The sequence below is a fragment of the Falco biarmicus genome, chromosome 9 (assembly GCF_023638135.1).
Source record: "Falco biarmicus isolate bFalBia1 chromosome 9, bFalBia1.pri, whole genome shotgun sequence".
Classification (NCBI taxonomy): Eukaryota; Metazoa; Chordata; class Aves; order Falconiformes; family Falconidae; genus Falco; species Falco biarmicus.
In genome coordinates this window covers 43278264-43288782 of record NC_079296.1, presented here as the reverse complement: position 1 = coordinate 43288782, position 10519 = coordinate 43278264, and the positions used below count along the sequence as shown (strand labels likewise).

Below are 10519 nucleotides of genomic sequence, written 5' to 3'. Positions count from 1 at the left end.
GCCTGGCTCTGGAGGGCAAAGGGAGAAGGCTTGTGTCCTTCCCTCCCTGTCCCCACCTGCTTTCTAGCACAATTACTTCTGTGCCCTTCCACACAGGGGATGGGAGCTTCCACTCTGTTGATCAAGTAAGTGTTGCTGAAAAGGGCTGCAAAAGTGTAACCGACCCCAGAACACTGGGCTTATTCATCAAACTGATCTTCTGCCCGTGGTTACCACCACAGCAGGCTGTAGGAATGCCTCTCTCGAGCCCGGGCCTGCCATCTCACAAACAACAGTCCCCCTGTGATGTCCTTTCCAGCATCATGGCAAAGGTTCTGTTTTCTTCCAGCCGTTGCAGTTCCTTACTGACCACAAAGTCCTACTTTATGTCGATTAAATGTGATGTGGAGGGTTTCCTGATGGTGGGGAGGGGCTTCTCTGCATCATGTTATCTTCTGACAGCAGGGAAGGGATTACTCACCACATATGAAAGCAAGTTCTACCAGAATATGCTCCCAAAATGCAGGGAAAGTAACAATTTTGGTTTAAAATTAATGTCTTCCTTGACGTCAAGTCAAGGGGCACTGACAAAGTTCAGAACTGGCCTACGATGCAGAAAAAAGACCCTGAAGTATTTCCATAAACTGAGGGTAGCATTTGACCCGCGGATGCTCGTGGCGCAGCAGCCAAGAGGCAGCATTCCCATTGTTCCCGGCCCCTCTGCTGGCCTTGCTGGCAGGAAACTTCAATTTCCTCGTCCCGCTCGGCTTCTGCTCCAGTTACTGACAGGGGTGAGACTCGGAGTCAGCAACAGGCTCGTCTATTTGTGTATCTTCATCCTATCCCAACTGCAAAGTGCAGGATGGTTCCTTCTCTCCCACACTCCAGTACTGCAAATACAACCCTGTGGGTTTTTCCATCACCAGCTCGTGAGCAACTTCCATGAGAGCAGACGGGTACGGCACCAGCACTGATGCTTTGACTTCCCGATGAACTTGAGTGTAGAAATAAAATTACTGAAATAATCCTAATTATATTACACACCGACGCGCTGCAGGTACATATTGAATCGTAGCACTGGAGCGTGTACGTGCTGTTGCAACACTCCCTGCACACAGGTGAAGGTGATTGCCTCACAGGAGTAAAGACATTAAAGCACACCCCAGTTTGCAACTATAAAAAGGACTTTTCTGTTACTCATTTAGAGCAAAAGCACAGAAGGCCAGCGGAGAGGCGCAGTTCTCTGCAGGCACCACGATTTCCATCACAAGTGCATTTAGATGTCAGGTTGCACCCAGTGCCACAGCTGCTGCCACCCATCCCCGCAGCAGCGTTCCCTAACACAATCCGGGGCGGGTGCAGTGTGCGGTGCTGCGCCTGCCCGTCCCTCCGTGCCATGGCCACGACCTCGCTCCTCGGTGCCCTCAGCCACCCTGGCACAGGACACAACCCGGTGACCTTCCCTTCGCAGCACATGGGGCTAAGGAGAGCAGGGCTGGGCTCCATGCGCCCACGTCCCCCGCCGCCTCGCCCCCTCCCCGTGCCACCCGGCTGGAACCCGGCCGTGCTGCTCGCAGCGGTGCCAGGGCGGCTTGGCAAAAACACGGGCTAAAGCGGCCAAGGCGCAAGCACAGATGCTTCCTAAGCTCGGCCACCAGCCAGCCCCAGCAAACACACAGCGCTTGCCAGCAGGGCCAGACCCCGGCGTCCTTTTGTCACCAGCGCAGCTGTGGGACACCCCCAACCCGGTGGGGCCCAACAGCACCCACCAGCAGCTCCCCCCACAGCCCGCTCAGCCTCTGCCACGGGGCCACGTCCCAGCACCCGCAGTGCCGCACGCCTTGGCCCTCCCCGCCCCCACCCGCCACGGCTGCAGCCAGGGGCTCCCACAGCCCCGGCGTGGGCAGGGGTTGGGGAGGGGGCCCTGCCCCAGCCCCGCCTGCAGCAGAGCCCGAATTCGCAGAACCTGCCAAGTTCCACGTGAGGGGACAGCCTGCGTGCGCGGGAGGGGACGGACGCGGACGGGAACGGGAGGTCCCTCTCCGCCCGTGGGCTGGACCCGCCGCTGCCGCGGGTGCTGGGAGCAGGCGGCGCGGGCAGCCCCGAGGGGCAGCCGGACCCCTCACGGGCAATGGATCGGCCCATAACCGGGGGCTCTGGGGAGCCGCCGGGACATACCCTCCGGCGTCACCGAGCCAGCAGTCACGGCTGGCTGGGGAAAGGGTGCAGAGCCTGGCCCGACGTGCTGGGGCTGCCCGGGGCACCCGTCCTGCTGCGGGCCGCTGCTGCTGCTGCTCTTTGGGAGGGATTGGGGCTGGCAGGGTCACCCGGCAGGTTTTCAGGTCGCAGCAGAGCGCAGGAACAGGGGCAAAGCCCGCAGCCCTCGCAGCAGCTTCACCCCTGTACATTAGCGGTGGCATACGGAGACCAGCACCCGGCCCAGCCCCAGCCTGTGCACCTTGAGGTTCCTTGACCTTACTTTAAGGCAGGCGAGCTCCTTTTCACAGAGGTGCTGCCCCATCCCATTTCTGCACACAATTTCTGCACGGTACCCTCACAAAGCTGCGAGCTGTTCCTGCACTCACTCTCCACAAGCCCCAGCGCCACCTTGTCTGTGCCTCCCTCTTGGCACCCACCAGCCCCCCGCAGCAGCCCCCCACGTCCCTCCTGTGTCCTGTCCATGTCCCATCCATGTCCTGCTGCTCAGCCTCAGGTCCCCCAGCTGCGGCTGTGCCACTGCAGCAGCCCCCCAGCCCTGCAGGGACTGTCCCTGGGGGGGCGTGGGGTCAGGGACAGGGGCTGCGCCACGGCAGGGAGCGAGGACCTGAATAACTGCAAAAGGGTGATTTGGGAAAAGAAGTAAAAAGACGGAGGGTTAGTCCTAAGGGACAAAGGAGACCGTGTTTCACACATGCTGCCTAAGTTAGACGTGGGGAATGGAACGGCAGCTGGCGCAACACGTGTGAGAGCGACACCCGGGGGAAACTGAGGCAGGGCGAGCTGCTGCTGGCAGGCCTGGGGGGCTGCTCATGCCAAGACCAGCACGAGAGCAGTAAGAAGGGCTCGCTTTACTAAGGGCTTGGTTAACACTCACCGCAGCACGTCTCCCTGCACAAGCAGCCGGTCAGCATGCTGTGCTCAACAGTTACGGACCCTGCTGTCCAGCCTTTGCGTAGGCTCTGCTCTCCCCGCTTTCAAAATGAACCCTGAGGGCTAGAAATGCTCAAAAAGCTTGGGCAGGTGCCTGGTCTAGGTCTGGGAGCTGCAAAGAAAGGAGAAATAAAAGCTTAGAACTGTTAGTAAATGACATCAGGGTTGGGGGAAGGCGGTGGGGATTTGCAAAAAAAATCACCTTTGCATTTTGCCACGATGGGAAACTACAGCCACAAAGGCAGGTTTCAGAAAGCTCAGGTTCTCGATAACCATTAATCAAAGCATTCACCTGAGATGAGGATTCATGTTTTCTTGGGCAAAGAAAGGAGCTGAAGGTAGATTTCAAAGAGTCTGGTAAAATCTGTGCCCCTGTGCCCCTGCCCTGCTGAGCTGCAAAGGGGACATGGGGCAGCTGCTTGTCCCCCCAGCCACCCCGGGCAGGTCTCTGGGGCGTTGGAGTGGGGCATGGGGCAGGTGGTGCTGGTGCTGGCAGCCTGGCCAGGTTGGCACATGAATCCCCTTTGCCCAGCATTTCGTGACTTAGGCAGCTGGGGGCACACCCAGGAGCAAATTTTAGGAAATTTGAGAACTCAAGTGTTGGATAACTTCACATGGCATGGGCTGATGGAGCCTGAGGGATGTCTGCTTTGCTTTTACACAACATCTGGAGCCTTCGGGATGGATGGCAAGGCATGGTCCTGGGTGGGGACACAGCTCCCGGGTTGGGACACGGCTCCCTGTGTGATGCACAAGGGACAGAGAGCCCCAAACACCGCAAGGCCAAAGAGCACTGTTACCAAAGCAGTGACCTTATTTGTGGAGCAAAGCACTGAAGTTCAGATCTAGAAACACTTGCCAGCAAGTGACTCAGGCTCATGAGTGCCTGTGGCACAGCATCCACCCTCAGGACAAGTGGGATGTGAGACGCTGCCATCAGGCTCCTGGGATCGGTGCCGAAGCAGCCAGGGCATCCCTGTGCCGGGGACCAGGAGCTGGGAGCTGCCTCTGGAGCTGGATGGAGAAAGGCGTTTCTCCCCGCTCGGCTCGGGGGACGACCCCGCGCAGTCCCTGCCACCAGGCAGCCCAGCCCCTACCCCACCAGTGCTGCAGCCCTCGCTGGGCCAGAGCAGCGGGCAGCGATAACTGGAGCAGTTACACTGAAGCCCTGGCTTGTGATTGCAATAAGGAAACAAAAACTGCGCAGCAGGAGTCAGGGCTGCGTCCCCGTGCACAAAGCAGCAGGAACAGCACCAGTCACGTAAGGGGGCAACAGGTTTCACTGGGGAAAAAACCCCACAACTGTTCAATTTATTCAGTGTAGGATGAAATAACGAGTGGTTTGGATGAATAAAAACATTGTGGTGGAGAGCAGTGTATGGGCCACCAGCACCCACAAACGCAGCACTAGCTATGAAACACCGAGCCTAAAGACTCACTCTCCGAAGATTTCACCGTCAGGGAGGTAACCATGGAAAGTACTAAATAATTAAGTACTATTGAGGGTTGCCCAGTAACTGAGAGTGCAATAGTCTAATGCTTTTCTGTAAGCTTGTACTTGGGCAAATATTTAGTCTTTTAAAGCTTTAAATGACAGTGGACATTGCATAGGGACGCTCCGTGCAAAGCCCTGGACTATGTTTACTCACAGATGGTCTATTACTTACAGGGCCCTCTAAAGGCTTTCCCGTCAGTCCGCAGTGTCCTGGTGCAGATGCAGGCAGGGTGCTCCTCGGGTTCAGCCGCATGTCAGTCTCCCCTAGGGCTGCATTTGCCAAGATCAGCTTCCAAAAACCACGGTCAGCCACAGCTCTTGGGCAGCAGTGGAGGCACCGGTTTCTCACACCGGCATGGATTGCCCTATTTCATTACAGCCAGATGCTTTCAGTTATGCTTTGGTTTTCTTTTGTAAGGCCCAGATTAGATTTTTAACCAGGCCGGTAAGGCTTCAAACCAAGAGAAAAAAAATACAACCAACCCAAAACAAAACTGAAAAGAAAGGCAATATCGCCTAGCGATGAGAAACATGCAGAGGGCAAGGTAAGAGCACTTACTGTAAGTGGGTATCAGCACCTTCTGCTGCCAGCGGCAGCACCAAGCGGGCACCCTGTCTGGCTGCAGCGGCCTCTGATCGCCCAGCAAGCAGCAAGCTAAAACAAATATTTCCACCAGGTAGGCCAGGCTGCCCGCTGGCCTCTCTCCCGCTGCCTCGGTGAGCCGGCGGCCGCGGCGCAGTGCCCACTGCCAGCTGCGCCCAGCACATGTGGTGCCCTGTCTCGCGGCGGTGCCACCAGCTGCGCCGAGCTGCAGTGCTGCCCGTGTGCGCTGGCGTAAAGCAAGTGCCTGGTTTTTGTCCCCAGCAGACTTAACAGAAGATGTGTCGTGGATGACGGTAACACGAAATTTAGATGGACGATAGACACGTAAGAGAAAGGAACGAGGAGGCGGACGGCAGAACCTGCATCCAGTTGCAGAGATCTCAGGGCTCCTCTGCAGTGCGGGACCAGTCCTTTCCAGAGCCGGCTGCCAAACTGCAAACTGATTCAGTACTCGCCTCCCTTACGGGATGGTCACTGACCTCACCGGGCTTTGAATCAAAGAGCAAAAGAGATTTGCAAGACATTGAGCAACCCTTCACCGCAAGTCCCCATAAAATAAAAAAGAGTACGTAACAAGGCAAAGTATTTTTGGGTGGTGGAAATCTTACGATACCTTTTATTTATCTTTACCCGAAAATACAGCAGATGGGGAAAAATGGACAACTGACAAGAAATATAGCCCCAGCTTAACTTTTGATTACTGGAAGGAAACTCGGTTTCATCATATGACTATTCTGGTGTCCTGGAGTATGGACAATTTCATTGCTTTCATAAATACACGCAGCAAACGTGGCTCTAATTGCACTGTTTTAAGCGCAGGGCAACAGCACTGCTGAAGCCTTGTGAACCACGTTGAAGGTTGTGAGCAGATGTGCTAACAGACGTATTTTTCCCACATAAAGGATGAGGGGGGCCCTCTGCCTTAAAAACTTGTATTTGAAGAGAGAGAAATTACCCAGATATCAAACAGCTTTCATTTTTCTACACAAAGGAGTAGAGAATTGCAGACCAAAGAGAGATTTTTATACATAATACTGTTTGCTTAAATTAGCATCATTTCTTAAATCCACACTTTTTCCCAAGGCCAGACATTGCTTCTGCGGCTTGGCCGGTTGCTTTTTCTACCCCGTCTTGTGCCATCTTGGAAGCCTTGTCGATAGCTGCAAGAGAGGAAAAAAGATAAGCAGAAAGCTGGGGAAATGCAGCACATGGTGTAATATTTACAATGAAAGGGGGAGGTGTGAAAATGATTAGACTATAAAAATACAGATACATCTTTAAAAAAATATTTCAGCAGTTTTGCTGCCTCCCCATCCAACGTCAGCAAGTGCCCAAGCCCGCCCTTCTCTGCACATCCACGGCGCCGCAGAGGGCATCTGCTCTAAGGAGACGCTGTCGGTGCATTTTGGCTTTAAGATTTTAGGTCCTGAAGTCACCAACTCTCCTCTCACCCTCAGAAAATTATTAAAATCAAGAACTGATCCTAGTATTTTGTTTAACTTGTTCCCAATCCAGAGAAGTGAGTTGCCAAGACATCTCCTGACGGCACCTTTGGAGCTGTGGGATGTTCGACCCCAGCTGCTGTGTGAGCAGGCGCTGGAAGCCGGCGTGGGGCTGGACCTGGATGCACTCCTGCCTGCTGGGCTGCAGGCAGCCAGATGTGTCATGGAGTTACTTCATTCTCAAGAAAGAAAAAGTTTTGTCCACCCTGTTCCCAGAAATTTTCAAAAAGGGAAGCCAAAATCTGAAGTGCCGTGCATGAGACTCGGTGGCCAGGGGAGTGTCAGCTACTGTCTGCCAGTAAACTTATGGAGCTACGAAGCAACAGATCCTGAAAGTCTTTCCCACAAGATTCATAAAAAGCCAAAAATTGTCACTGAAAACCAGGACTTTCAGGGTGAGAGCACCCATGGGACAGCGGGGAATGAGCACTGCCTGCTGCTGGCTCGTGTTGAGCTGCTCCATCGCTCCTTCATTTGAATGGCATTGCTCCTACCTTTCTGGCTTGCATCTGTAATCTGGTTGACTGTGTCCTGGGTAGCCTGTCCCAACGCGTTTGCTGTAAGTAAGGACAAATAATAATAACTAACTAAATAAATAAATTTCCAGCTGTTCACATTCATGCTTATGGGAATTCCCTATGTCAGTTGGCTTTTCTGCATGCCCACAGAAGGTTATGGCCCTGGCAAGAGCTCAGGCTGGTATGGAGGCAGGCTGAGGCTGTGTCCTTCGCTTGTGGGCACCCTGGGAGTGGTGTGTTGCCAGCGCAGCTTGCTATGAGATTAGCATCCACCTAGCACCTACGGTCAGCTGAGCGAAGCAATGATAGATAAGAAGATAAAATAGAAAGGACATAAAGGAGCAAAGATTAGCAGTGAGTTGGAATGATGACATTTGGCTGCAAGTTGCTTATTTTACACTACGCTTGCTTGTATTGACTTTTCTACTTATTCTGCTTGGAGAAGCTTGGCTGTCTAGCATGCATTTTCCTTGCAGGCTGTTTGGGAGTAAGGCCTTTTCCAAAGTGGAAGCAAATGCATTAAACAGAGCAGGACAGGAAAAGGGAGATTTTACAAACAAGATACAAATCGAAGAAACAACAGATCAACTCCGGAATATAAAGCGTTAAAGAAGTGAGATGCCATGTAACTCTAAGATGTCTGACAATTTTGAAACCCATCCTATCACTTTTGCTAGAAGTGACCCCTCAACGACATGAGCATATTCAGGAAGCAGCAAGGACTGTTTTATTTCTCAGCAAGGTGTACAGTCATCTCCCTGGGCCTGCTACACATTTGCTCCCAGGTGTGCGGAAACTTACTGTAACTCTGAAGAAATAAGTGAGGTTACTCACATATTTCAGCTACACAACAAAGTGTGCGCAGGATCAGAATCCAGGACTGTGATACAAATCACACCCTGCTAGCAATGAGCTGCACACACACACTGTAAGGAATATATCATAAAATGCTTGAATAAGCTATACATATATTGCAATTTTTAATTTAAAGGAAAAACTACTATACTTTGCCTTTTAAAGTTGGTTTCCAATGCACAGTGCTAATAATAATAGAGTCCTTGGCCCTACAACATAGGCAGAGCTGTGACAGAAATGCGTGCACAGGTTTTTTTAAACCCTACGAAGTCTGGTGATCACTGCCGGAGAAGAAAACAATGGAAACATACTCATACTACTTATTACAAACAGTCCATTGCAACCAATACCGGGAGGCACTGACAGCCTCAAATACTCATCAAAGCAGCAAATACTAATCAAAGGTTAAGGCCAACTTCTTAAAAAGAGAACAGCTTAAAAACCACTGCAGAGCATGAGAACAGACCACCCTGAGCCATGTAAATGCTAAATACAGAAGGTTATTACTAGCAAAAAAAAAAAAAGGCTCCATTGCTCTAAAAGCACTAAGTTTAAAGAACTGTTTGGGGAGCGATAAAGGCTGGACGATGCTCAGGGGCTGCAGAGGGAGCTGGGGGGACATGGCTGCCCCCGTGGCCAGCCCGGCGCCTCCTCCGGGCCATGGCCAAAACCTGGCCCCTGGGAACTGAAGGAAAAAGGGGCCGCTGTGTCCTGCTAGCACCAATGTTTCTCTAAGCGAAAGCAGCGCTAAGCCCCCCCACAAATATACAACATTTCATCTTTCTCACCAGCATCCTTCGCTGCACCTTCAGCCTGTTCCTTCAGCCCCTGGAAGTTTTTGGCTGACATCGTGGCTTCTGACACCTGTTAACACTCCTCTGCTTCAATAAAATTAAGCACCTGGCAATGTATAGCACACTATGTGAGGGGTGTCCTGACCTGTCCTGCTTTTATACGTGTGCCAGGAGACCTGCTGATGCTTTGGGGGGTGATGGGTGCAATGGGTGGGGTTTGGATGTGAGGAACCAGAGCTGAAAATACACACAGAAAAGCCGTTTATTTACCCTCCCCAATGAGAGGGTGTGCCCAGGTAGAAATTTCTGCCTCATCGCACTGTCTTTGTTTATAAGTTTGTTTTTTTCTAAATCAAAACCACAAAAAAACCCCCACCAACCATTAAACAAAACAAAAAAAAAAAACCCAACCAAAAAAAAACCAGTTCCACCATCACAGACAGAGCAAAACCACTGGGCTGAGCTTTATAGAGTCCTGGAAAACTACTGAAGTAGCAGTATCTGGGCATGGCCAACTTTCATCCCCGCCGGGCTGGCTTCTTTCTCCTTCCTTCATCCCCTGAGCTGAACCGCCTGAGAACAGAAACCAGCCCAAGCTTCTTTCTATTCTCAGCAGTTTTAATCACCATCCCCTTTCCTTGTTAGATGGTGAGAGCTGTCATTTACGTGTATTTTTATAAGACACCACTAACCTGGCCATCTTCCCAGCTGCCTGCTCAAGTCAGATTGCAAAAGCCCATCACCACTGCAGGCCTTGCCTGGGTTAGGCATGTAACCAGTGCCAGCGCTAGCAGTTCTCGGGGGAAGGGAAAAAAAGAAGCCAAATTAGCAAACCCACCTTTTCCTAGCGTAGCTTTGCAGTATGGATTTTGTTAGGACAGAAATAAAGTTTAAACTGATCTCCTTACCTAGCATCACTACTTTAATAAAAGTTTCTGGCTTTAACCTCTGGCATTTCACAGCTTTCCACCAGCCTCTGGAATGGGTGTTTTCTGCCACCAATCCCCGGTACAAAGGAACTTTGTACACATAAAGCACTGGGAGAGCTGGGGCCAAAGGGCTGGCCCGTTTTGTGGGGCTTGGGCTCCTCGGGACTATTTTCCAGCCTGCAAAGCATCTCGGTCAGACGGTCCCGCTCATACCCATGTTCGTCTTTCTGAGGAAAGCTTTGTGTTAAGTAACAGGCAGGAGAACAAGACGCCACAGATAAAGAAGGGTGGGAAGTGGCAGTTCTCGTAAGTCTGATACTTCATTAGTACCCAAGTGAGGGAGAGTGACAGAAAACAAGCTTAAATGCAATCCGCTCCCATTCAGCCTGTCACTGCAGAGAGCTCTTTTCAGCTTTTGCACCACTCATTTATTATTTCAAACAGCAATCCTCTTTCCCCCATCAACAGGTCAATTAGCATTTTAACTACGTATTCACGTCAGGTATCTTTTTCCATTCCTTGCGGAGTTCTTTTTCAGAATGATTTTCTTACTCAAATTTGCAAAAAACTCAGGTAAAAGACAGGCAGTATTGGGGCACTCTGGCATTTTCTGGACAAAACCACTAACGTAGATCTGCTTACCTTTCTTGCCTGAACCTGAGAACCTAGCCACAACAGAGCCACAACAAACAG

At 51.7% G+C, this 10519-nt stretch overlaps 1 protein-coding gene across 1 annotated transcript; it reads right to left on the bottom strand.

Moving 5' to 3' along the window:
- Positions 1 to 2525: 2525 nt before the first annotated feature.
- ADIRF (adipogenesis regulatory factor) lies at positions 2526 to 10459 on the bottom strand. The gene is made up of 3 exons (XM_056352879.1): positions 8892 to 10459; positions 7225 to 7287; positions 2526 to 6388 (listed from the first exon to the last, which is right to left on the bottom strand). The coding sequence occupies exons 1-3, from the start codon at positions 8950 to 8952 to the stop codon at positions 6282 to 6284; spliced, it is 231 nt and encodes a 76-aa protein (XP_056208854.1). The 5' UTR covers positions 8953 to 10459; the 3' UTR covers positions 2526 to 6281.
- Positions 10460 to 10519: the final 60 nt, after the last annotated feature.

Excerpts from the sequence above, each read along its gene's own strand:
- ADIRF (XM_056352879.1), bottom strand. The coding sequence starts at position 8,952 with ATGTCAGCCAAAAACTTCCAGGGGCTGAAGGAACAGGCTGAAGGTGCA. Across the intron at positions 7,288-8,891 it reads AGGTGCAGCGAAGGATGCTG|CAAACGCGTTGGGACAGGCT; the intron begins GTGAGAAAGATG and ends CCTTACTTACAG. Across the intron at positions 6,389-7,224 it reads TACAGATGCAAGCCAGAAAG|CTATCGACAAGGCTTCCAAG; the intron begins GTAGGAGCAATG and ends CCTCTCTTGCAG.